This window comes from Setaria italica, chromosome VII (genome assembly GCF_000263155.2).
Source record: "Setaria italica strain Yugu1 chromosome VII, Setaria_italica_v2.0, whole genome shotgun sequence".
NCBI lineage: Eukaryota > Viridiplantae > Streptophyta > Magnoliopsida > Poales > Poaceae > Setaria > Setaria italica.
In genome coordinates, this window is record NC_028456.1 from 28,995,702 (window position 1) to 29,022,111 (window position 26,410).

At 51.5% G+C, this 26,410-nt stretch overlaps 4 protein-coding genes and 1 long non-coding RNA gene across 5 annotated transcripts; 1 reads left to right on the forward strand and 4 right to left on the reverse strand.

Annotated features, from left to right (window-relative positions):
* Positions 1-1,346: 1,346 nt before the first annotated feature.
* On the reverse strand, positions 1,347-5,163 carry LOC101772365 (growth-regulating factor 3). Its single transcript, XM_004976632.3, has 5 exons — positions 4,734-5,163; positions 4,417-4,613; positions 3,297-3,699; positions 1,708-2,136; positions 1,347-1,620 (listed from the first exon to the last, which is right to left on the reverse strand). The coding sequence occupies exons 1-5, from the start codon at positions 4,820-4,822 to the stop codon at positions 1,617-1,619; spliced, it is 1,122 nt and encodes a 373-aa protein (XP_004976689.1). The 5' UTR covers positions 4,823-5,163; the 3' UTR covers positions 1,347-1,616.
* A 10,647-nt stretch (positions 5,164-15,810) lies between these two features.
* Positions 15,811-17,135, reverse strand: LOC111257866. The gene is made up of 2 exons (XR_002678460.1): positions 15,950-17,135; positions 15,811-15,865 (listed from the first exon to the last, which is right to left on the reverse strand). It is a non-coding gene; the product is annotated as an uncharacterized LOC111257866 (long non-coding RNA).
* Positions 17,136-19,062: 1,927 nt separating this feature from the next.
* Positions 19,063-20,545, reverse strand: LOC101773320. Its single transcript, XM_004976635.3, has 4 exons — positions 20,389-20,545; positions 20,143-20,278; positions 19,991-20,063; positions 19,063-19,654 (listed from the first exon to the last, which is right to left on the reverse strand). Exons 1-4 carry the CDS (start codon positions 20,426-20,428, stop codon positions 19,385-19,387), a joined length of 519 nt encoding a protein of 172 aa, XP_004976692.1. The 5' UTR covers positions 20,429-20,545; the 3' UTR covers positions 19,063-19,384.
* Positions 20,546-21,226: 681 nt separating this feature from the next.
* Positions 21,227-22,573, reverse strand: LOC101773732. The gene is made up of 4 exons (XM_004976636.3): positions 22,392-22,573; positions 22,101-22,212; positions 21,922-21,994; positions 21,227-21,761 (listed from the first exon to the last, which is right to left on the reverse strand). The coding sequence occupies exons 1-4, from the start codon at positions 22,444-22,446 to the stop codon at positions 21,489-21,491; spliced, it is 513 nt and encodes a 170-aa protein (XP_004976693.1). The 5' UTR covers positions 22,447-22,573; the 3' UTR covers positions 21,227-21,488.
* A 708-nt stretch (positions 22,574-23,281) lies between these two features.
* LOC101754159 (serine/arginine repetitive matrix protein 1) lies at positions 23,282-25,738 on the forward strand. Its single transcript, XM_004978152.3, has 4 exons — positions 23,282-23,383; positions 23,666-23,743; positions 23,846-24,642; positions 25,045-25,738. Exons 1-4 carry the CDS (start codon positions 23,282-23,284, stop codon positions 25,736-25,738), a joined length of 1,671 nt encoding a protein of 556 aa, XP_004978209.3.
* The last annotated feature ends 672 nt before the right edge of the window (positions 25,739-26,410 follow it).

The window sequence follows — 26,410 nt, forward strand, 5'->3', positions numbered from 1 at the left end:
GAGTCCGGGCCCGTTGATCTTCACGTGGACTTCTTGTCGTCGACACTTGCATGAATCATCGCCGCCGGGACCAACCCCCGTCCGTACACCGGAGACCACCACTGCTCCATGCCGCGAGACGCAACGAGGCGGCTTTTCTCCCTTGTCGCCAACGGCGGATACCACATCATTCCAGCCCCGCCGGCCTCCCACCCAGATCCAGCCTACCCTACCCAGCGTCCGGCCGCCGGGCAGCGTCGCACGCGACACAATGCAGCGGCTCGAAGCAATCTGGATGGATGGATCGCACGCTCCATCAATCCGGGGGACCGTTCGTGCTTTCTAGTCACCACCAACCAAAAAAAGCCCCGGCGACCTAACTCCGTCCAACACTAGGCAAGCCAGTGTCATCGACGTGCCCTCCTCCGATCCCGGCAGGCCCGCACTAGCCTCCGCCCCTACGCGACCCCGCCCTTGGCGCCGTTGGTCGTGCCGGGAGACGCGAGACGACCACCGGCTCGCCAGAACGCGCTCCAACGCTCACATGCGTCGGCACCAGGTACCCACGAAACCATGTGTCGTGTCCGTGTCCAAGGTGATCCACTCCCGACTCCCCCAAGGACAAAGGCGTTAAGGCGCCCTACCCTATCGATAGGACACGCGCGCGATGCGAATCGCACCAGGCAGGTCTCCACCTGCCGTTGCCGATTTGCCATCGTCGCAGTACAGTGGCACCGCCCCGTGCCGGGGCTCATCGCAACAGTGCCGCGCGCCCCTCTGCTCCCCGGATCAGGGAACAGGTGCGCGCGTGGCCCCGCCCCGTCCCGGGGTTCCAGCCTGTTCGTCCACCAACTCTGGAAGAAGCCTTTTGCGGGCAGATCCAGCATTATTGCGCTTTTTCTACCCCAAACAGCCAGCCCCGGCCCCCTTTTCGATCTGACCCGTGCCCATACGAGCGAGCTTGGCCTTGTGTGTATCATGTTCCCTTCCGCCTCGGCACGTCAAGGCGATCACCGAAGGAAAGGAAGCATGGCGGTTGAGTTTGCCCATAACCACAAGCAACAGGCAAAGCGCAGCTGGGTTGGGAGATGCCATGTCGCTTTTGGTTCGAGGATTGCAACTTAAGCTATCTATATGTGCAGATACGCAAAGTTTTGTTTTCAGTGACCAATATTAGGTCGAGCCGAAAGGCCCCAAACCCGTCTAGAAATTATGGCTTGCCGCCCCCAGCAAGGCAAGAGGCTCTACTGTTTCTACTTTCCAGTCATGTGAAGTACAGTATTGGAATATCTTCGATTTGCTGAAGCACGCGGCGAAAATCCTCACATGCAGCGGAGACGGGGACAGAGAAGGAGACACTGATCATGGATGGAGTAACTCGAAACTGAGCTTTCGATATTAAACAGGTCAAATAAACAACGGCGCCACGCCGACCATGAACTTCATACAATTCAGATAGGGCAAAGAGTGTAACTTGGGGAGGAGAAGAAAAAAAAAATATTACAGAAGCATCGTTCGAAAATTTAAAGGAGCATAATAGTGGTAGTGAACGTGTTTGTTGACGCCTCACGATCAGATGAGGTCAGCACCAAAGAGTCGTCAGCTCTGAGACGTCGGAATCCACATGGTACGATCGCTCATCTGCAACGATTTCGGGCCTGCCTCGTTAAATTTTAGAAGGTTTGCAGATCAAAATACTCGAACCTGAGAAAGGAACTGTGTGCTCACCTTGATGGTATTCCGCTGGGCGATCGGGAGCTGGTGTTGGAGAAGTCGGAGGTCGCCATGGGGATGGAGATGGAGAGCTGCGTCGCCGAGAAGGACGCGAGGCTGTTGTCGTCGCCCAGCTCCGGCCACGAGTCCCTCGCCTTGGGCCACTCGTCGAAGAAGGGGCGCAGCGTCTGGTTCTCCTGCTTCGCGGCCGTCACGAAGTCGCTCCCGAAGAAGGAGAGCGGTTCCCGCTGGGTCTTGGGCAGTGAGGCGATGGTGCTCTCGTCCAGGCCGCTCAGCGTGCCGAACAGCGGGTAGCTTGTGGCCTGGAACGTCGAGGTCTGGGACGGCAGCAGGCGCCATGAGTTGTCCATCGAGGTGTCCATGGCGGCGGGCATCAGCTGGCTGTGCTCGTCCGACAGAGATCTCACCCCATAAGCAGAATACCTGAATTTCAGATGCCACAAGAAAGTGTCAGAAAAATGTGCATACAATCAGTCTAGAGATCATGATGATCCACCAGCAAATGAACAAACTGTCATTTTGTGCTGTGCAAAACATGAGTGTCAGATGTGTACTGCAGCAAGCGATTTTCTGAAGTGCTTAGCTGTGCACATATGCAAGGACAGAGAGAAAGCAGTCTAGGATATTCTCCAGGCTTACAGATTTTAACCCCATGAGAGGACACAGATATTATTGACTCTGACAACAGAAAGTGAGAAAAATAATACTTCGCAAGAGAAAGGGGAAAAAACAATGGGATAACCAATCATGTAAGCAAGCAAACATCATGTGCCAACACCTGCCCCGCAGGTAACCCTACAATCGCTGCGCTTGAGCTTGGGTAAAGGCCTAAAGCATTGTAAACTTGCAAAGTAGTGAGGGGTGCAAAAAAGCTTCGGCATGGGCGTGCAAAAGGAGACGGGCTTGGGATACTATCATGCTAGCCTTTTCAGATATAGATTTCCAGGCACATGGATGAGACGTTCCCCGGCCAGAAAAGCAAGAAACAGGCCAGTTTTCCGTCACCGAACAAGCAGCACAAGAAAAAACAGTGGCAGCATGCAGAAGAATAAATTTTGGAGGCCTAGGACGGCAGAGCAGTAGCCAGGGAGTTGCAGGCACTAGTTCTGAACATAGAACCCGGATGTGTTTCATCATCACGATCTAGTGAAGGATGGAACACCCTGCTCTGCAGTACCAGAAGAGCGTAATCTTCTCCTCTCAGATGAAATCCGGTCCCAGAAAGCGTGGCCAGATCAAAGGGAGCATAGATCACTGAGGTTTTGTGGCAGGGGGCAGAGCGCAGAGACAAAGCTTTCAGTTTTTCACTTCTAGTCTGATCACAGATCTCAGATAGTCTGAAGAGCAGAAAATAAAACGTGCTTCTGGTGCTGCACTGCTAGCCTGATCCACACTGCTGTCAAGTGCCTACTGACTACTGATGCAAACCAATCAAGCACAATGATGAAACAGTGCACCACACATTAGCAGCCATGGCATTCATCATCCAGTGCAGCCGTAATCCGTCTGACACCGATCAGGAGCTAAAAACTAATACTGGCACTAAACAGTTTGAGTATGTGACAGAGGTTGCAGAAACGCACCTGAGATCTTTGCTCCCTCCACCAGTAGCGGTCGCGTAAGCGGCGGCACTGTCCATGTGCAGCTGAGCGGTGGACCCCAGGCCGAACGTGCCAGTCGCGAGGCCACCTCCGCCACCGCCGCCGCCGCCTGCACGGCCGCCGTTTCCGGCGAGGACCGCCGGGTACAGCGATTGGTTCTGGAAGCCGGCTGCGGCCACCGGGGGCTGCTGCTGGGCGTGCGGCGGGGTGACGAGCTGCGCTTCCACAGGCTTTCTTGAACGGTTGCGGCCGCGGTGCATGTGGCGCTCGCAGTACTTGGAGTCCGGGGCGGCCTCCTTGGCGCACCGCCACTTCTTGCCGTCCGTACGCCGGCACCGCCCGGGCTCCGGGTCAACCTTCTTGCCGAAGTAAGGCCCGTACCCAACTGCAAGAACACCACACGCAAAGTGAGCAGAAGAAACCCCAGTCAATGGCTGGCGCGACGCGCAATATATTGTGTACGTGCGTACGAACGCGTCTGTGTCGATGCGTATTTGGAAGCCGGGGAGCGACCCCGGAATGGGTACTTTTCCAATAAATTCAGACGCAAAGAATCAAAAAGCAACGCGTCGCCGTCGAGAAGTTACAGTGCATCACAAGTAGATCTACTGAGTCTAATTAACTATGAAGAAAGCATCTGAAAGCGATATGGTTGGAACTGTATTCTTTTGGGGTCCAACTGATGCAGGATGGCTTCATCTCGCAGCAGCAGTGGGAGCGTGGTTAGGCTCCCAACAACCAGACAGAAATAATCCCCAAGAAAAGGACCAATCATCAATAAGCTAACCACCTCCTTTGGGCGGGGCCAAGCATAGCATCTAATTATCTAATCCCATCAGACCAATAAAAAACCCCATTAGAACATGAGGCTAAGCTATAGGGATGAGCAAATCTAGAGTTCTGGATTCTTTTTGGGCCCGAATCCGGGATGAGATTAACAAATGACCGGACCGGATTAACAAAGGAGTTCGAGGACACCTGAATCCCTCGATCCGAATAAACAACCAGATCGAGGGCATGGACTCCGACGCCATCGCTGCGCAATGCGAAACCGTGCATAGGATGATAGGAAGGAAGGCGGAGGAAGGGGCAGAGCGCTTACGGGCAGGCTGGTGGTAGACGAAGCCGCGGCGGATGGGGAGGAGGAGGTCCGGCGGGACGGGCACGCCGGCGACGAGGTACTTGTATATGAGCGCCTGGTGCTCCAGCTCCTCGTACTGCGCCGCCGTGAAGGGCACCGGCCTCGCTGCCCACCTCCCGCTCATCATCGCGTGCTGCTGCGCGTCGGCCTCCCCCACCCTGCAAAAGCAAGCAAAGCTCGTCGCATTAGATACCTGCACTGCGCGTCCCCGGAGCATAAAGAGGCAAGCGAATAAGAGCGGGGCGCTTCCGTGTGGGAGAAGACGGGCGGGGGCTTACGCGGAGAGCGGGGCGGCGCGGCAGAAGGGGAGGAGGGAGGAGGGGCGGTGGTCGGCTGCCGGAGACAGGGAGGCAAAGGGCATCGCCATATATGCTTCTCTCTCTGTTCTCTCTCTCCGCTCTGCCGCTGCTCGCGGCCTCTCTTTTAATGTGCTGTGCTTTTGCCTTTTACCTGGCTGTGGCTGGCTCTGTCTCTTTCCCTGTGTCTCGCTCGCTCTGGGCTGTGCCTGAGGCCTGAGCCTACGCCGGCCGAGCAGGGCGGCTCGCTGTGCTGTGCTGCTACCTGATGAGGGAGGGAAGGAGGGGGGCGCGGTGAGGTGAGGTGAGGGACGGACGGACGGACGGGGGGCAAGGGCAACGAGAGCTGGCTGGCGGGGTAGCTAGCCTTATAGGCGGCCGCAGCCGCGCAGGCAAGGGCAGGTCGGTGGGATGAGGCCGACACGGGAGGGTTCCAGCTAAGGGACAAGCACCTGCCCGCACTGCATCTCTCTCTCCCCCTCTCTGCCCTTTCTGATCGGTGATATTTCTCGGCCCCTCCCTCCCTCCCTGATCCCTCACCCTCTCCACATGCACCCCCTGCGCGGCTTGGCTCCGTTCGCGGTCGCCTTGGGCCGCGTGCTGCTCGCTTTTTCCCATCGGTTTTTTGTTGTGCGCAAGGGGAGCGAGGCTGGGAACCTGGGACGCCGGGCGCAGCACGCGCACGGGCCGGGGTAGGTTTGGCTCCTCGGTTTGGTTCTCCGGGTGGTTCTACACTTCTAGCCCTTGTTTACTTTGTGAATTTAGGAGGTGCCAAATTACTGTAGCAACACTGTAGCGTTTCGTTTGTATTTGTGAATTATTGTCCAAATATTGACTAATTAGGCTCAAAAGATTCGTCTCGCAAAGTACAATAAAACTGTGCAATTAGTTTTTGATTTCGTCTACATTTAGTACTCCATGCATGTACCGCAAGTTTGATGTGATGGGGAATCTTCTTTTTGCATAGTGCCAAAGTTGGGAGTTTGGTAGGAAGTGAACAAGGGCCTACTTACAGGGGGCCGAGCCGGGGGCAGCCGTTTCCTCTGCCTCCCCGCGGTTCACACCGTCTAGACTCTTAGAGATCACAGGCCCATACAGCCATACAGGTAGAATCATGCTAGCTGACCAAGACCAACTGGTACACGTCGTAGTAAATACAAGGGCAGCATTAGTAAACTGTGGTTAATATAAGAAATGGGTATGCGTTTGAACGTCGAGAGAAGTTTTGAACAACACTGGTAGCGATCGTACATCTCAGTCTCAGTCAATTTCAACTGAGCGGTGGACAAAGCCAAAACCGATGCGTACGGGGCTCTTCACGTGCAGGGCAGAACCGCAAAGGCAGGCGCCCGACCGCACTCGCCAGTCGCCACCACCAGCAGCGATCACAGGCGCACGACTAACCGCCGGATGTTTTCCCTCGCAAACAAGCTCTCGGCCCCGCGCGGTCGCAGCAGCAGCCCAGCAGAGGGGTACCCGAGCGACAAAGGTACGTGCAGGCTAGGCGCCAGGGCATCAGCTGACGCATGCGGCCGCCTCCCGTTGCCTTTGACGCCTTGTGCAGCTACGCGCCAACGCCCGACGGGGTGATCCATGCTAATCGCAGACCTTTCAAATGGTTCCGTGCTTGAGTTGCATGCCGGGAATGGACACTTCTTTGATCAGGTCATCACGAATTCACGATCAGAGCAGATCACAGGATGGCCGATGTTGGAGCTGAAAAATGAACGTGCCAAAGCACCCAAGCTCCAACCCATGTCGCTCTGCTGCGTGTTCCGTCTTATCGCCTTTACGATCGGGTGCATGCGAGCGGGCGCGAACTACTCAGATCAGATGGAAGTTGACGAACTGGAACCCAGATCCAAAAACAAGTGGTGGCAGCAGGCCAGTTCAAGGTGCCGATCGCCTCCTTACTGCGTCTTGTCAAATCCGCCTCGAAGCTGCTTGATCACTGATCAGGCAGGCTCCAGGCAGGCAGGCATTCACTTGCAAGTCAGAAGTCAGAACAGCATGGAGCCATGGAGTGATGGACGCATCATACAACGCAGCCGCGTACGTATGAAACCAGGCAGCAACTTCTGGTATGGAAACGAAACGTAAACGCTGCTCTTTATTTGGAGGACTGTGCAGTACGCGACATGTACCCGCACAAGACATGCATGTAGTATCGTCGCAGACGCGCAGCATCAGCTAGAGCTAGCTACAATTGTGTAGCAGTAGCCTGACCAGGCAGAGGGGCGGGCCTTGAAAAGCAACAGTACCGTAGCCCGGATTGACGTTGACCGCCAGTCAAACGCAGAGCTCTGCAGAGACAAATGTAAAAAGCTGGAACCAAACTGCGCGGCTAGTATTTTTGGATCGCTCATGTCACATCGAATATTTGACACTAATTAGAGGTATTAAACATAGGCTAATTACAAAACCAATTTCACAACCCATAGGCTAAATCGCGAGACAAATCTATTAATCCTAATTACTTCATGATTTGACAATATGGTGCTACAGTAAACATTCGCTAATGATGGATTAATTAGGTTTAGTAGATTCATCTCGCGATTTAGCCTAGGGGTTCTGCAATTAATTTTGTAATTAGTTCATATTTAATTCTTCTAATTAGCATCCGAATATTCGATGTGATACGGACTAAACTTTAGCTTCAGGATCCAAACACCCCTAATATCTTCTCGAGGAATAGCTTGCACTTGCTGCCAGTTGCCACGCCTCCAAAAGATCTGCATTGCAGTCGGATAAGATCATAACTCACAAAGAACAGATAGATTATCGACAGGGTTTTCTAAAGGAAAAAAAAAGGCAGATAGATAAGACGATAATGGACAGCGGCATGCATCGCATCCGGTTTCGAATTCCTGGATTAGCATGGTCCATTGAGCCCCACGGCCACCTCATCGCCGGGGGGTATGATTCGTGGTACGCCGCTGAGGGCACCTGTACGCGAGACGGGTCCGTGTGTCCTCCGCCCGCGACCATGTGGGCGCGCCGGGGAAGGTGTTGGCCGCTGGTTGGGCATCCCAGGACAGCTGGTACACGTGATGGGCCGGGAGGAGGCATGCTTCCTTCCAGCTGCGGACAAACGAGGCGAGCGCCGCCGCTACGGTCAGCCGCTGTTAATTTTGCTGATCCTTGTTCGTACGGTGGTTTACAGTTGCCAAATTGGCTGGTAAAAATGTTAAAATTCATCTTACCGTTTTACCACGTCCAGGGCATGCCATTACTTAATGGCATCACGCCAGGTCGCCTGGACTCGGTGGTTGAGAGGATGAAGAAAAAGGATGGTTCTAAAAGCAAGCCATCGCTCCTGGCTGTACCCAAGACCCACAGGCAAGGCAACTCATGTTCTTATCGAACCAAAGCTACAGGGCAGTACCACGTGTACTCCTACATCATGTTGCTTTCTCAGTGCATGCGCGACGAGAGCGACGCTACGTTCGTGACATCGAAGCCACACCCGCTTTTGTTGACTTGTAAGACAAGGGAGAACCCGGTGTGGTGTAGATGCCCAAGTTTCCATGTAGACAGTTGGCATGTTAAATTGGGGGGCACTGTGCGAGAGTAGACGGAATAACTTGGCCTTGCATCAATTTGAGGTCGTTTTGGGACGTCGTGGTCCAGCTGTTCTCACCGTAGGGGTGGGGCCAGCCCGACAGAGCCCACAGCCCTGCACCCGCGCACGTGGGCCCCGCGGTGATGTCCTCCTCGAGAACCGTGCATGTGTATTGACCGCCTTGACTTCTCGTGTGCAAACTCATGCGGTCCTGCTGCCCTCGCGCGTCCGATCAATCCATGGACCAGATCAACGACACGGCTGCGTGATCCAAGCCCGTGGTAAACCGGTTATTACTACCGCTAATACTGGGTGATCCAAGCCCGTGGTAAACCGCTTATTACTTATTACCGCTAGTACTCCAGAACCCTAGTAGAAGCCCGCCGCCGAACACATCCAGTAGTAGTAGACTATAGTAGTAGGACTGTAGCTAGCCAGAGGACTTGCACGTCTTGTTCTATTTGCCTCGGGCTGGGCATGTGGTCGCCGCCGGCTGGCAGCACGCGGCGGCGAGCAAGCGCGGCCCACGGGGCGCAGGGCCACAACACACAACTCACGAGCCTTCCGCGCTGCCAACCCCTCCACACGTCGACGTCGCCCAACCGCATCGGGTCGGGGCCTGAGCCCTCCTGCATGGCTGCATCTGCATGCCACGACAAGACCCAGCGAGCTGAGCTCGCGGCGGCGGCGCCCGGCGCGCGGTGGTTATAGCACGTCATGGTCTCATGGATTTCATTTCACGGTGGTTTGCCCGAGGGGCGTGGCGAAAACAGCGCCCCAGCAGGCCGCGGCGTCGCGTTCGCGTCTCGTTGGCGAGGTAGCGTCGTGGTGCGCCGTGCGCCCGCGGGGTGTGCTGCTGCCGGTGGCTGGCTGGCTGCGCTGCGGCGCGGGCCAGCCGATCACGTGACGCGCGCTAAAAGCCGAGGAGGAGGGTTGGGGGACTTGGGGTTCGGGCGGGGTGGGTGTGGGTGATTGCCTGATTGGATTGGATGGTTTGGTGCCTGCCGGGTTACTTCTCGTCTGGATGTCTGGTAGCAGGAGCGGGCGCCGGAGCTGGGGCCTGCCCGCCGGGGGAATCGAGTGGAGGCCGGTGTGCGTGTCCCCGGCCGGGCCGCGCACGTCGCTGCTGCCCGCGCGCCGACAAGCCGGTTGGCTACCGTTAGGGTTAAAAAAAAAAGGAAACCTCTCGCAATTCATAATCAAAGGACTGATAAAATTGAATTACACCTAGGACTAAATCGAAGGCGAACTAGATGCATCATTTGAACCAGGATCACAGTACACTTCGTGCAAGAAAAGGTTAGCATAAAATCGGAGGTACTCCGGTACATCTAGATCCAATTAGCCCTTGTTTAGTTTACCCCCAACTCTCAACTTTGACACTATGCAAAAAGAAGATTCCCTATCACATCAAACTTGCGGTACATGCATGGAGTATTAAATGTAGACGAAATTAAAAACTAATTGTACAGTTTTGTTGTACTTTGCGAGATGAATCTTTTAAGCCTAATTAGTCAATGTTTGGATAATAATTCACAAATACAAACGAAACGCTACAGTATGCTACAGTGCTGTAACATTAATTTGGTACCTCCAAACTTTGGCAACTAAATAAGGTCTTAGTTTATGATCGTTGTGACGGCAGGCAGTGATCATGGGACACACACTGTAGCTTTTTGAATGCCAGGAGAGACGCCACCCCGGGGGCCCTGGCCATGGCCGTACTTCGATCATCTTTACCGGGTTGCACACTGGCACTGCTAGCTCCTTTTCTTGCAGTCGTGATAGGAAGAGCCCGGCCTTCGCTGCAAATATGCAGGGGTTGTGGTCCAGACTCCAGAGAAGGGAGCGGCAAATCTTGCTGGCTCTGCACTACGCCGGGCGTCGCCCCACGGGCGCACAAGGGCCGAGAAGACTGCGCTGCGCTGCGCCTCCCTTCAGACCAAGCTGATGCGATCGATGCACCTGGAAAATACAAAAAGGGTTCCAAACACGAACGCGGTTTCACAAGCATGGCCAGGCCCCAGAAAAAGGCTGAGCACGCAGCGCTCCCTGCAGCGCGCACCCTGCCTCCTACAGCTATACTGACCTCTCTCTGCCCCTACGCTACCACCGGACACAAGCACTGCTAGAAAACAATTTGTAGGGCAATCCGTTTTTCTTCCAGCGGCGGGCTACTGTAGGGGCGGGTCCTCCCGTGACCGCCCCAGGAAATGAAATGGGAACCATTTCTCCTGAAATGATTTTCAGGAGTGGTGATGACACGTGCTTTGTTCGCTTCAGCTTATCAGTCACCGAATAGTGTTTTTCTCTCACAATAAATCAGTTGTTTCAGCTTTTTAGCCGACTTATAAGTCCAGCCGAACAGGGTGATGAACTACTCATAAAAGTGGTCCGTAGAAATAAATTTATAACTTTCTCATATGATCTCGAATGAAGACAAATTTTCAATCAAAATTGTATAGCTTGATAAGACCTAAAACTTTGTAGTTTGACAACTTTTTTATTTAAAATTATTTAATAGCTCAAAATGTCATTCTAAGCTCTCTAATTTTCATTTGATGTTAAGGACCGGAAGGATTAAGTTTAAAGTATGTATTTTTTGAATAATAGGTGAGTTCAAACTTTATATAAAGTTGTAGATTTAGATTAGATCTAAAACTTTGCGGTTGACATACTTTTCATTAAAATTGTTTAATAGCTCAAAACGTTATTCTAAACTCTCTAATTTTGAAATCTTCAATTTTAAATTTTTCAAACGATCTCAGATGTGAACAAGCTCTATATCAAAGTGGTAGTGTTTAATGAGATACAAAAATTCTGTAGTTGACAAGTTTTTCATTTAAAATCATCTAGTTGTCATAAACATACAAGTTTTTTTAATTGATGTTACGGATTGGAAGGGTTAAGTTTGAAGGATGTATTTTTTCCTTTTCATATGATCGCCGGTCGAGCGGCTTAGGAAGCGCAGGCGGTCGGCTCGGCCCCGGCGGCGAGGCCGGCCGGCGTGGCCTCGGCAGCCCGCCCGGCCAGCGGCAATTTCTCCTTTTTTTTTTAATCAGCCCCGCAGTGGGGGTGGCGCGGGTCCCAATGTCTCGGTCGGCCGGCTCCGTTGCAGCTTCGGGGGCAGCCGGTCGACACGGACTTGGCTGCTATTTTTTTTTAATCGGTTACTAGGGGCGGGTGATGGCATAATCCGCACATGCCATTTGCAGGAGTGGGTCATCCCCTCAACCGCCCCTTCAAATAGGGTTTCCAAAGACGGGCTACTTCATCATCCGCACCAGAAAATAGTTTGCAGGGACGATCCTGTTACCTGCTCCTGCAAACAGCTATTTGTTGCTGCGAAAGTTAGGTGCGGGTAGCAGGATCGCCACTTGAAATATTATTTCAACCGTTCCTAGACCCTTTTTGCAGCAGTGAAGATCAGATAAAAAAACTTCACGAGCCACGACCGACGACCGCAGGCGGCTGCTACGCGACATGGATGGTTACGTAATTTTCCCAGGTCAACGAGTGGTAAAAAGCTGATCGAGCACAGCCTCTCGTGAGATGCCGGCGTGCGTGGTGGATGGCCAATGATGCTCGCGTGGATACATGTTAAAGTAGCGTCCAAGCGAGCCTGTCCCTCCGAGGTTCTGAGCCATGCATGGACGTACGAAGCGCTCACATGTCCAGTGGCGTGCACAGTGTACAGTAGAGGTTAATCACGAGTTGGAAGCAGTAGCATGTGGCGGTACGAGCTCGAATCATCATTGGATGATGCGTGTCCAAAGATCTGAGTACAATGCGGTTCGTTAGGCATGACGTGGGGGTCCTGTACATCTGTGGAAGGTGTAGAAGAGATGTATCTATAAACCCCACGAAAATTCATTATTGCACGCCGCAGCATAGATCAGCAATTGCGCGTCACCCAACACCCTACCGAAAGCCCACCAATATCTATTTAACTGAAAAAATATTGTCAACATTTTTTTTAAAAAAAGTTACACCAACATTTGTTGAAAAAAATTGAACCAACATTTCTTCGAAAAAATTGATACAACATTTATTGGAAGAAAGTTGAGCCAAACATTTCTTTAGAAAAAGATGAATCCAACATTTTTTGAAAAAAACTTGCATCAACATTTTTTAAAAAAAGTTGATCCAACATTTTTTTCAACCTTCTTCTCCAGCTCCAGCAGCTGCCGGTGGGCGGGCAGCGGATGGCGATCCCACGCGGGGCCACGGTGGCGGGCGCCGCGCGCGGGGGCCGGCACGAGGAGGGGCGCCAGCCGGCCGTGGCGGCACGCGAGGCAGCAGGCCGGCCAGCGGCGCAAAGGCGCGCAGCCGCGGGGCCGGCGGCGCAAGGAGGGGAGAAAGGGAGTGAGGCTAGGGTTTGGATTTGATGCAGATCTGAAGGACCTCATTCGTTGCACGAATCTTAAACATTGGAAGATGGATAGGAATTCCGGGTGAGGTGTCCATGGAGTCCAAACATACAGTAGTAGTAGAAAGGCCGGTGGGCCCTGTGTGATGATGTGTATCAATACGCGGCGGGATAAGCCCAAGTTCTTCCCCCAAGCACCTGACGGCTCGGCCCAGGCCCATCAGTTAGGAACGGCACGCACGTGACGGTGCTCTGTGCATATCTGCATATCAGTGGCATGTGCAATGTTTACTGACACGTGGGCCTAATCTGACAGTTGGCTACATATTGCAAATTTTTTGCGGAACCGTACGTACCAGTAATCCAGTATCCCTGTGCCTAGAAGCGCAGGTGTAGCCGTGACTCAACTGCTCAAAAAAGGAAAAACTATTTGTTGGAGATTAGGAGGCATCTCTGAATCTTCAGTTTGATTGACTCAAAACAATGATCAGATGCTACCATACTACGGCTATAGGGAAAAAATAAGTTAATTAATACTATAAGAAACGACAAAATCGAAAACAACTCTCACCCATACTTAACTTCCCCCACCCTCATAGAGGACCCACCAGACAGACTAGGGGAGGACGAAAAGGATTGCCAAAAGGTGGGATGACGAAAATTTTGGATGAAGGAAAATGTTTCTGACGAAATCACCTATCCTTTTTCACCGCGCCCGCCCTTACCCGCCCGCCGTACCCACCCAACCCCGCCCGCAAATCATGCTTCTCTTTCATGTTTGTTTCCTTCCTGTCGCGCCCATCCATCCGCACCGCCCTCACCAGTCACCCCTTCCCTCCCCAGCCAATCTTGAGATCACCTCCATCCTGAAAGCCCAAAACGCGGGCAGGGTGGTGGCGGCGACGGGCGGCAGAAGTCGGTCCACTTCGACAAGATCACCGCGCGGGTCAAGAAGCTCAGCTACGGCCTCAGTGCCGCACACTGCGATGCACGCTCGTCGCACAAAAGTTTTGTGACGTCATCTAAAGGGCATCTCCACCAGACAAATCGGCGAACTTGTAGTGATGCTATGGAGAAGATTGAGGAATAACAACAATAATGGAATGGAGATTCATACATGTTTTGGTTATAAATGAGATTTGTCTTGTGTTGATTGTGAATGCTGGAAAAACATGTAATGGATAAAATTGTTGTGCCTGCAGACTTCTGTGAGGTCTTTTTTTTCTGGTTCGGATGGGAGGAGTGCTCAAAATGTTGCAGGTAGTTTTTGAATGGCAGCTATTTATGGATTATACATGATACAATCATCGTGCTCAAAATGTAGCAGGTGGTTTCTGAATGTCTGAAGCATAGTGTTGCTTTTATTTAACAATAATAAGAATGGTTGAAATATTATTATTTTTTATTTACTTATTAGGTCGCTGTCATAGTTCCGTAGTCATTAAAGGAGTGTTTTATTCCTATGTAAGCTATTTCTGCATGTTCCAGTCTTGTTCTTTCTGAACATGAGAAGAAGCTTGTGGCGGTGCGAACTTGACATTATGCAGCAGTATGAGCTGCCAAGCTCCAATCTTTCAAAAAATGAAAAGAAAGCCAAGCTCCATGTTGGAGATGGAGGCTCGCACCAAGCCACTGCCCTATAACACCCCTTAGCGTTAAGTCCCATCGGGATGCTTGCTGCTTGCAATAGTTTTTTTTATCATTTTCACAATCAATAGGTCTATATCAATAATTCTATTGGTTGTTTAACTATGCAGTTAGAATTTATTTTATTTGAGTTAAATTATAAACTTTGTCTACTTGTTATGTCTTTTTAACTCTAGATTGCAGTTTCATATGGTAGGTCATGATGAGAAAGTACACTAGAACTTCAACGTGATGCATCATTCTTACTCAGGATTTTGTGGGATTTGCTCAATTTTCTCTTTTAAAATAACCTTCGTAAAATGATTTCAGTGGAAAGAGTTCACGTGCTTTATAAAACTCCTTTTATAGATAATGTTTATAAATGAGAAGAGGTGTATCAGATTCACCTTTTTATTCTAGGGTTAGATGAAGAGAGGTGCTTGAGAGAGGAAAATAAAAGTTTTCCCACCAAGTAATATTTTGTTTCCTAATTACTTTGTGATATACATTGTCATATGCATTTTCAAGGAACATGATATTGATGGAAAATGTGGTGGACAAAGCACCAGAGAGAGGCTATCAGAAAGTGCAGATTTTTTGTAACTTTATTCAAATTAAGGACTCAACATTCTATGGATCATAGGCATCTCCCATCGACAGACTATTTTAGGACATGGTGGTTAGGATTTAGAAGTGTGGAACCTCTTGCTGTGACCTGACTTTGCGAATGACAATGAAAGAGTGTGTCAAAGTTTGGATGGTTGAATCTTGTGGTTACATAGATACCGAAATTTGTATTATTTTATTCGTATGTTGTTCAGGTACATGCCTCTAATTTAAATGGAAATATATTTATGATTTCCATGTGCTTAGAAATTCCATTTAAAATGTTGTGAGAAAATATCAGAATATTACGTAGTGATGCTAAAATTTATGATGTTTTTAGAATTCTTGCTTACTAGAATTTTTGAAATCATTTTTGAGGATCTTGTATAAATCATATGTTAAGTTTAACAAAGATACCTGCAAAATGGTTTGGATTAAGTTTTTTGATACTGTGGTTTCTAAATATAAAATTCTTCCTATCAAGTTTTTTGAAAATATGTTCTCACCGTTTGGACATCCTTGCTAAAGATATAAAATTATTATTTACTAGATTTTTTATAAATATACATTATTGTTTAATGATTCCACTAGGGGTAGAGTTTTATTTTGAATTGTTATATGTTATGATTTTTTCAATAATATAGTAAACATCCAATAAATGGTTGGAACCAGTTCTTAGTAAGTCTTGTAAAAGTTTAAGTGAAAGGATGCAAATAAGGACCATAGCTAATTATGATGGAATGTTGACATATCAATAATTATGATATATTATAGCTATATAAATATTTTGTATGTAATCTTTTTTATATCACGTGTGTGTTTCACTTCCACTAGTGAAATAGAAAAGGGAGTTGGGGCAGCTGGAGTTATGTCTGCAAGTCGGGAAACAAGAAAAGTACCAGTACCAACGTAGCCAGTCAGATGGTCAGATGCATCATCAGTGCCAGCCTGCTAGACATGTGAAGCAAAGCCCAATAAGCAAGTTAAGCCACGAGGACAGCGATCAACTCTGGCTATGGCTTGTAGTAGCTCTACCTCGCTGCTGTCCAGGTGTTCAGTTCTTCCACCCAGATTTAACACCGTGCTGTATTCGATGAACAACCCTTTTTACTATAACTTTTACCTAGATCTGCTATTAAAATCGAAGCAACAACCCAAGCTAATGATTCAACGCTTTGCCCCAAAGCTAGTGTCGCGCGGTACTCGCCTTTCACACTGCATCTGATCCCTGAACCACCCCAAGTTGACGGCACGTCCCTTCAAATGATCAGGGATGGCTGTGCAAGTCCCGTCAAAATGATGGTGAAATGGGCGGGGCGCTCAGCGCGGGGGCCACTCACGTGGATGGAAGGGAGCCGCCTTTGATCGTATCGTACCGCGACTGCTGCCTGCGCTGATCAGCAGGCCGGCAGCGCAGTGAAAGTGAAGGGGATCGGAGGCGCCGGGTTGGTTGGGGAATGGGGATCGTCTTGTCATCTCGCGTCGCGCGGCAGTTACGCTGCCGCTGAAGCACCGACAGGCTCTCTCGAGTCCCAGTTGACGGCCAGCCGGCCGGCGGCCTATCCCGCTGTTAGTTGGCTGTCCAGGCCACAAGCCACCTTTTTCAGTTGGGAGGAGCTAAACAACACTCGAGTGTTTTGAGAAGCTCCACCACTTGAATTTTTGACCAATCGACGAACGCCACGTAGCTGCGCTTCTCCTCCTCCAACAACAATGGAGGCCTCCTCCGGCGAGCTCCTCCGGCGAGCTTTTAGGGTTGGGGGTTTCGGTATTTGGGGCTGAGGGTTGGGGGTTACCTGTGCCCGCGGACCTAGAAGGAGTTCTGGGTGGCTCGTCGGCCGGCGGTGGAGGCGGGGGAGACGGCTGGATCGGAGGCGGCGAGGGCGCCGCCGGAGCTGGGCGGTGGGGACCCCCGGTGGGCTGTGGAGGCGGCGGGGGCGTAGGATTCCGACGATTTAGCGTCGGCGGTGGTCGCGGCGGTGGCGAAGGCGGCGTTGCGTCACCGGAGCCGGGCGGGGAGCCGTCGGCGGCGGGGGAGCTCAGCGGGAGTTGATGTAGATGTGGAGCGAGGAGCAAAACGGAGAGAGCTTCGTGTTAGGCCGCGGCAGAGGGTGGTTGCTCCCGCGGCGGGCCGCCGCCGCCGACGGGGGCGGCGAGGGCGAGGCGCCGAGAGTCGCACGGGAAGGAGATAAGGCCGGAGTGGATAAGGCTGGTTATTGGAAAGAGATGAGGGAGAGGGAGGTTCATCACAGCCTTCCGTTTTTTATCCTGTGGCTAGAAAAAAATCGAGTGCTACAAGCCCCTAAAACACCCGGGTATTACATAGACAGTCCCTTTCAGCTTCCTGGTTTCTGCAGTGTTGATCCCGCGGCAAATTCACTACTCCGTGAGAAAGCAAATCACATGGTTTACTGTTCAGCAAGCATAATAGTCACCGGACGCTTAATTACTGTGCAACATGTCACTCATGCTATTATTCAACGATAATTCATCCGGAGGCATAGCCTGCACCACTTCTCGTTGAATACTACTTTCTCCATTCCAAATTAATATTCGTTTTGACTTTTATAAATACATAACGTTTACTATGTATCTAGATATAATATATACTACATCTGTCTTTAAATATATGACATTTAAGATAAATTGATTGTCCTAAACGTCATACATTTAAGAAACATTTAAGAATGGAGGAAGTATTTAGATGCATGTTACGGACTACGTAGTTTGGGACGGAGCGGCGCCCCAATCCCTGCAACAACTAACGCGGACGTAGTACGACACGCGACAACGTAAACCCAAAGCTAGCATCAAACAGCGTACCCGTCGGATTCATGCTACAACTGCCTTAGCCCGATCGAGCGTGTCCCCGCACGTACCGCGGTACCGGTGGCCACGACGAGGTCAGGAAGGTGGTTAAAAATTGATTCGGACAATATCCATTAGTTGGACAGCCAAAAATTTGATTTCCTCCATTTTCACAGTGGCTACTCTTTCAAGAGGACGTGAAGCGGGCTTTCGCATTTCAGGTAGCTTTGTTCATGATTCGATGTCAAACCCAACTAAACCATGGAACCGAATCAAAGCAAACCACTTGGAGCGCGTACGTACGGGTTGGGAAGGGCTGGTTCTAAACCAGTTAACCCGTAGTTAGCAACACGATGTTTGACGACGGAAGGGGCTCACCGTCCTATAGCTTCGACTGTTGAGCACGCCATTGTCGTAGCTGTGCACGCACCACCAGCCCGAGCACCACCAACTGTATCCGACCTCGGTGGGCAGCTCGCCATCGTGGGGGTGCTGCTGATGCTGAGAGAGGCTCGATCTCGTCCGCAACTTTCCCAATCCTCCAATCTTTCACTCCGCGACATTGTTGAGCACCTGACATCCCTTTACATCCCCTACCGCAACAATCGACCACTGCCGGACAGCAAAACGACGTCGCTGCCGCCTTGCAGAACGACGAGCTCTGTAGCGCCAAGAAGGACCCAGCAGCGGACACACAAGTCCAGGACGGCAAGAAGCAGAGCAGCTTCAAGAAGCAGGACAAGAAGCAGAGAACGGTGATACGAAGCAGCATAGCTAGAGTCTGGAGTGGAGCGTGACCTGAATACCGGCCAGCTCATCAAGCTCTTCCTCCCGTTTTCTCTGCCTGCGGCTGGCGATAACTCATTCATGGCGCAGCTAACCGGTGAAACACATGTAACTCGCGGTTTCCAAACCGCTCGACTTGGCTGTCTACCGCATGGCTTGGTTTGGTTAAAAAAAACCCCGTGGAAACCGTATTTGTACAGGCCTACTTTCAGGAATACTGGGTCAGTCAGAGAGTGCGTGTGCGCTCAGATGGCCCCCTGGCCTTTCTATTATTACTTGGGAAAAATCTAGGCCTTTGGTTAGAAAAAACAATGCAAGCCCAAGTCTGCTGGTTGCATTTCTGAACAATTGCAAAAACCAAGCCCAAGAAAAGAGCCGAGAGCATTCTGCTGGCCCAATAGAACTCGGACAACAAAAGAAGGGTAGACAAAAGCTCTCTGAAGTTCATCAAAAGAATGGCCAAAGCAAAACTATATGAGTTCCATGCACATGGTAGTGGCGTTTTGAAGATCGTGTTGTGAGAGAGTTGAATCGAAAAGTGAGTGAGACTACTCTTCACGTCATGCTAGTTTCATATTATTGCACTGTTTAAATATTATTGCACTGTTCAACTAAGTAAAAAATTGACTGAGTTAGCTATAAGCTAGACCAGACGCCCTTTGTCTGCAACTTCCTAATAAATTGCTCATGACAAGACAATCCACGGGAACCCACACAATTCTGCAACCCAAACCAGAATAAAACACATCAGAATATGCATCCCATGAACAATTCGAAAGCAGCAACTTAACAATCCTAGATACCCTGCTGTCGCCTGCCTCGGCTACAGCCTACAGCACACACAACAACGGTGTGCCGCTGCTCTGCTTTGCGGACTCACTCGACGCCCTCGGTGGATTTCTGCACCAGCACGACGCCGAGGGTGATGGCGGAGGCGTAGAGCGCGTTGGGCACCTTGCGCACCACCTTGCCCACGCCGGGGACGCCCTCCGTCGCCCGCTTGGTCGCCATCGCAAGCGCGGGCGCGGCCACCAGCGTGATCGCGAGCTTCAGGCTGATGGAGCACAGCGAGTCCGCCGTCAGCTTCCGGATGAACTCCGCAAACTCCTCGCGGTCCAGCAGCCCGTCCAGGTTGACGTCGTACTCCTGCACATTTAAGAAACCAAACCTGTAATGCTAAGCAACCTGTAGCAGCTGATGCGATGGGGAATTTAAGAGGAAAAAGTTATGCTTCCATTGCAAAGTGCAAACCACTGACTCACTGGGAACAGGTAGCACTGTGCTATTATTTATCAATTCTATGATGCATCCTAGGCTTCCTAGCAAAGCTGATGGCACTGGAATTGAGGTTACTGAACATGGGAACCAAGAACACTTTGCTTTCAGTACAAGGAACAGCTGGAAGAAGAACACGATATTCGATCGGCTATACCGAAACAACAAAATTAAGCGAAAGGGAAAGCAAGGGGAGAGTCTTCTTACATCCATCATGGCCTTGAGCTTCTCCTTGGACGGGGGATCGTGGTGCGGCCCCGGCAAGTACTTGTTGATATCACTGCCCAACAAGAACAAAACCAATCAGAAATAGCGAAAAACCGCAGAGTATTACAGAACAGGGATATCGGCTGCTGTACTTGTAGACGCAGAGGACGGCGATGTAGACCTCCTCGAAGGTGAGTGCCTCCTTCTCGCGCTTCTGGGCGTCCTCCGTCAGGCGGTCGAACACCTTGTCGGTGATCTTCCGCACCTGCCGCTCCTTCCACCGCCGCCCTGCACCAATTCGATTCGTCGTTCATTCCCAAGAACACGAGTGCGGATCGATTGCTACGATCGAATACGATGCGAACCGATCGGTTGGAGGGGGTTGGAGGGACGGGTACCTTGGAGTTTATCGTGGAGGGAACCCCAGGCTTGCCCCATGGCCGACGGCGGAGGGGCTGGATGGGGCTTTGGAAAAGGGGAACACAAATAAAGGTATCTTCCTGGAGTGTGCGATTCTGGGTTAACGGACCCCTAATCTTGGACTAGGTCCATCTTCTCGTGAGAATCTGGTGGTTTCTTACGGGATTTTGCTACGGGTACCAGATATTTAGGTACCCAGAGATACAACTCTGCTCACAGAATTTGCCAAAAAAAAAAAACCCTCCGTTCACAGAATCACAGTGCTCACACAGTTTTTGTGAAAACAAATGAAAACTGACATTTACTCAACCAAGTGTGGTGTTGAACGTTTTTCCAAACTTGTGCAAGTTATGTATTTTATATTGAAAAACGCACTTCCATAGTCCCGTACTCTAATACGGACAGCCGGTCACACTATGTGCAATTGACATTGATTTTTCTTAAACATAGTCCCGTACTCTAATACGGACAGCCGGTCACACTATGTGCAATTGACATTGATTTTTCTTTAAGATAATAATGAAAACAAGAACGTTTCACTTTCGTCCTTCTCGGAGAGGAGGAATCACACCACACTTACAGTTCGTAGCATTCGATACTCACCCACCAATAGCACACTGCCCATGAAGAAATTTCAACTTAAAATTGATTCTAGAAGAAAATGGTCACCGGTGGGACAGAGAAACGCACTGCCGCTGTTTCAAGAGCGTGGTGGCATGCCTGGATGTGCGATTGGCATTGGTGCATCAGCATTTCAAATCACGGCATAATGCTACCGGGCACACTAGTTTCTTTAGACAAAAAGAAAACCACATATTAATCGTATAAATAAACCTGTATTAAGATTTAAGAACGAACGTCACCGTCCTTACAGTGCTCCCTTCCCATCATTGTCGCATACGTGCCATTCAGGTGCCAATTGCGTAACTTAAGCAATAGTACATCGCTATCGATCAGACTTTCAGCCTACCATCACGCAGCAGCAAAGCATTGGGACCATAACTGTCACTCTGTCAGCCAGTGCCTGAAAGCGAAAGCCTCCAGAGCGACGAGCGAGAGCGATCCAAAGCGATCTCTTTCAGTCCCTCTGCCTCCACAACCAGACGTCCTGCAGGAACAGGAGCCCGATGGAGAAGGCGGCGGCGATCAGCGGCGTGGGCACCTTGTCCACCGCGTCGCCGACCCTCGGCACCTGCCTGCCAGCGCTCTTGGCCGTCACGGCGAACAGCGGCGCGGCCATGATCGCGAAGCCGGCCTTGTTCACGAGCACCAGCCGCAGGTCCTTCTCCACCCACTTGAGGATCATCTCCTGGAACTCCGTGAACGCTATCCCTTCCTTGGCGCGGTACTCCTGCAGGCAGGCAGCGCGGTCAAGCGACCAACTGATCAGTTAGTTGTTTGGGCTTGCGAACACGTTTGTTTTTGATGGGCTGTCTATCGTGGGCTTAGGTTTTCTCGACCAACTTAAGAAACCTGAGTGGGCCGGAATAAGAAAAATAGTTGCGCTTTACCTCCACTTTTTCACCGATGATCTTCAGACAGGGAGGGTCCTTGTGAGGGCTGCCTAACTGCTTGTTGATCGAACTGACGAAATAACCAATCAGAACGGACAGATTACACAAAAAGATCCAGCGTCGAAACCGTTTAGTAAAGGGACGCAGTATCAATCAAGCAGATGTGGCATCCTCACTTGTAAACCATCAGGGTGGCGACGTGGAGGGAGTCGATGTGCAGGAGCTCCGTCTTCTCGTCCGCCAGGTCGTCGAAGACCTTCTTGCAGATCCTCTCCACATCCGACTTGCCTGCAAGCGGCGGGCCGCGTTAGGATGCATCGGTGTACATGATGAAGTGTCGTTTGATCTATGCTTGAATTCGCCAGCATGGGCAGAAAAAAGCAGACGGGAGGAGAACAGGAGAAGATCACGAGATTGCAGAAAATGGCGAGGCGAAATGCGTATGCAGGGCAGGGGGACGAGGCTACCGCGTGCTCTGTTCCAGGCGCGGCCGAAGAAGTTGGGCTTCGACGACGATGACATTGTTTGCGTTGCCCTGTCGGATGATCGATGCCGGGAGGAGAGCGACCACACGACGAGCAGAGAAGAGAGGATGAGGATGGTTTGCGTAGCATATCTATCATCTATGCGGCGGAATACCTTTTTCTGGTTGTGGATGAAGTCGTCGCTTGCAGGGTAGGTCAGAATCAGCAGGCTGTGACCTGGCGAACGGTGCCTTTGTCCTTTCTCTCCATTGCTGGTGGCGCTAGTACTTTCCTTGCTCCTCCAGCCATTAAAAAAAAATCTGGATTCCTACCTTACCTTACCTGCTGCTTCAAGCTCATACTTGGAACCAGTCCTGCCAAACACCAGCTTAATCGTCTCGTCTGGTCACTTCTTGCATTATTGGGCGAAAAATCATATTGGGCTGGCCCACACATATTGTTGACTCCAGCCGAGCGAGTTAGGTTTTTGGGCCCATGCGAACAAGGCCCATGTACACGATGAACCAACCGCCCGCTGCTTCGGCGACGTATATATTCACGCCCCCTTCCTCCCAAACGGCCTGTCCCTTCGTAACAAGAAGAACCGCCATTGTTCCTGCGACAGCATTACCATTTCGATTTCCTCCCCAAGCAGCTTTTCGCAAACTCTTTCTCTTGCTTCTGATTTCGATTCCTCGATCTTGATTTGATCTCACCCCCAAGAAGATGGATCAAGCAAAGACGTCGGTTTCCTCATCTCGCGACGGCGGTTAGTTTCTGATCGAATCTTCGTTCGTTGCTGTCGATCTTTGCCGTCTCTGCATTTTTCCTTTCGGGGAGAGGAGATACATGTCGGTGTGACGATGAGTTTCTTATTGCAATTTTGATTTGAAATGGAAGCGCCAGAAGAAACGGGGATGGAGCAAGTTATGTCTGATCTACAGGCGCTCAAGAGGCTATACGGTCTGCTTCACAGGGGTCCGGCAGATGAAAATGTAAGAATTCTTTTACGGCTTCACTGCTATTCTTGTGAGAACAAGTCAAAGATAGACCTCGTTTTTCAGTAGAATCGTGTTCAGATATATCTGAAGAGCGACGTATTGAAGATTAGGCATACTAAACCGAAGCTGTCGTTCTGCTTTCAGAACCTAACTGCAAGGATGAGGGAAACTGCAGCATTTTTTATGTCAAAGTTACAGTTTTTCTGCAGTAGCAAAATATGTTGGAAAATCTGACGCGTACGATCGCAAGTTTAATTTGTTCTTACATTTGTGCAGTTAGATGAGACATCCAGGGATCTACTGATGAAGATGCTAGATGATGCTACCCAGCAGACGCTCCTGAAGCAGGCAAAGGTAAATTTATTTCCGTGCCAGTAATCGTAAAGAACATCATTTCACCTTCACTTGTCTATGCTCTCTTGGCAAACGCTGATCAATAGGACACCTGTTTTTCAGATGCTATCAGGTTCTCTGATGTCGCCTGTGCTGGAGAGGAAGCTCTCCATCCGATCAGATCGCCGGACACGCGACGCCGAGCCACCCCTAACCCTGAGGCCACTGGTGTCACCGTCACCCAGCCCCAGCATCCCACCCGGCGAGCGATCCAGCCGGCTTAACCAACAGTACTCAACAGTGTCAAGCCGAGCCGGCGGCCACTTCGACGGCCATCGCCAGACGGCGGAAGAGCCTCTCCTTGCCCGTCTCGCCTCCTACCGCTCGTCGAGAACTGCGGTATCTGCATTGACGCCGCGGCACCGTCCAAGCGGAGAGCAGCGGAATTCCGGCCTCAGCCTCTACCGTTTGCCCGTGGCTGCGACGTCGCAGCATGGCACGGTGACCGGAAGCAACCGGCACGCTGATCGCCGGGACAGAACGCGCCAGAGCTCCGGCCGTGGTGACCTTTCGTCGCTGGAGGGCAGCAGCCGCCGGCGCTCCGTGTCGCGGGAGGTGTCCCTGGGTCGGGCATGGCTGCAGCACGGCCGCGGCACGGGGCGGCACCCGGGAGCGGAGAGCTCCTCCTCGACGCGCCGTTTCGGGAGGCTGGATTCCGGATTGTCCTTGGGCATGGCGTCGCGCCGTGGCTCGGAGCGAACCGGACGCGGCGTGGCTGCGATGTCGCGGCATGGCACGGTGACCGGAAGCAATCGGCACGCTGGCCATCGGGACAGGACGCGTCGCACCTCCGGGCGTGGTGACCAGTCGTCGTCGCTGGAGGGCAGCAGCAGCAGGCGCCGCTCCGTGTCGCGGGAGATGTCTCTTGCGCCGGCACGGCTGCATGGCCGCGGCACACCGCGGCACGTGGGACAAGAAGGTTCCTCCTATTCGACGCGTCGTTTTGGGAGATTGGACTCCGGGCTGTCCCTGGGCGTGGCGTCGCGCCGTGGCTCGGAGAGAACCGGACGCGGCGTGGCCTCGCCGGAACTCTCTTCCTCGAGCAACACGATGGTCACCGTACGCAGCCGCATCAGGCACAGGCAGGACCGGGACCTCAAGGAGCGCTGCCTGCGCCGAGCTGAAGAAGAAGCAGAAGAAGAGAACACTCCGCGGCGGCGAGGGAGGACGAACGCCTCCGTTTCCAGCGCGGGGCGGACAAGTAGCAGAATGCCCCGGCGAACGCTGAAACGCGTCGACTCCGGCAGCATGTACATCAGCAGGAGCAACAGCTCATCGGGCGCCGCCGTTTCGTATCCTTCCACGAGCCCTACAGCGTCACTGGAGTCGAGCGCTTCTGCTTCCTACTCACCGCCGCCGGTGTCGCGGCGAGGCATTGCGCCGCCGTTGTCGCTGCATGGCTTTGCACCCGCACCGCCGGTGTCGCTGCGTGGAATTGCGCCGCCTGTGTACGCACCTCGGGTGTCGAGATCCATGAGGAGGCGCCGCCGCCAGGAGATCCTGGAGAGGCGGGTGGGGCGGCTGCGGATGCTCAAGAACAAGATCGACATGGTGTTCCACCATCGCCACGACCACCACCACCACTTGGGACGCGGCCTGGAGGGCCCGTCTTCCAGGCTCATCCCCGGCGAACACCACCGCAAGTCGCCATGGAGGCATCTCGGGGAAATGTTCCACCGCACGAAACGCCAGGATAAGGAGATCACGAGCCGGACGGTGGTAGGCGGCGCACCGGCGAAGAGGCGCGGCGGCGGCGGGAACATGCACGCGTTGTTCGACGCCATGCGGCGGCACTTGCGGGGCAAGCGGAGAACTCCGGCAAGCGTGAAGATGCGGGGGGCGGCCAACCGGAGCCGGGTGCAGGCCAAGAAGATGCATTGGTGGCAGCGGCTGAGGAAACGGCGCGGCAGGAAAGATGTGACGGCGGGCATACCACGGCGCCGTTTAGGTCTTTAGGACGTGGAAACACAGTGTGAATGTAGAGCTTAGTTGCCTATTGCGGCATTGCCACTGCGCATTCACTCTCACTACTGTTTCCAGTTCATTGTTTCATGAGCTTGGATTGAGTTGGTGTATCATATATGTTCAGATTTTTGTCTCAGACAATTTCATTTTTTTTTTACAATTGCAAAAGATTTATTGTCTCAGCAAGTTTCGGTCTTCATTTCAACAGTAGCTTGTGGGTGTTTCAGTGTTGTGAATGTGGGTGTTTCAGTGTTGTGAATCTGCAGCTCTCATGTAAGAACGGCTACTCATAGTATGTGTATTAGCGCGAAAGAAGGTTCCAAAATCAATCATGTGCAGGAATCGCCTCTGCCATTGTTCTTGCATTTTGCCCCGTTTCCTTGTAAATTGTTTACATTGCTTCTGATTTCAACCCGTTTCGATTTGACTTTCCCAAAGAAGATGGATCAAGCAACTACATCAATTTCCCTCGTATTCGCAGTTTCTACCCTTTTCCTTTAATGATGATTCATGATTGCCAGAATATGTTCTTACTTTTTGTGCAGTAAAGTAAAATTTGTTTATTTCTATCAGCTCCAAAAGATCTCTCACAAATCTGCCTTTGTGCCTAAAATGTTGGAAGAAGATACTTATCAATTTATCATGTAAATAAAATACTTACCA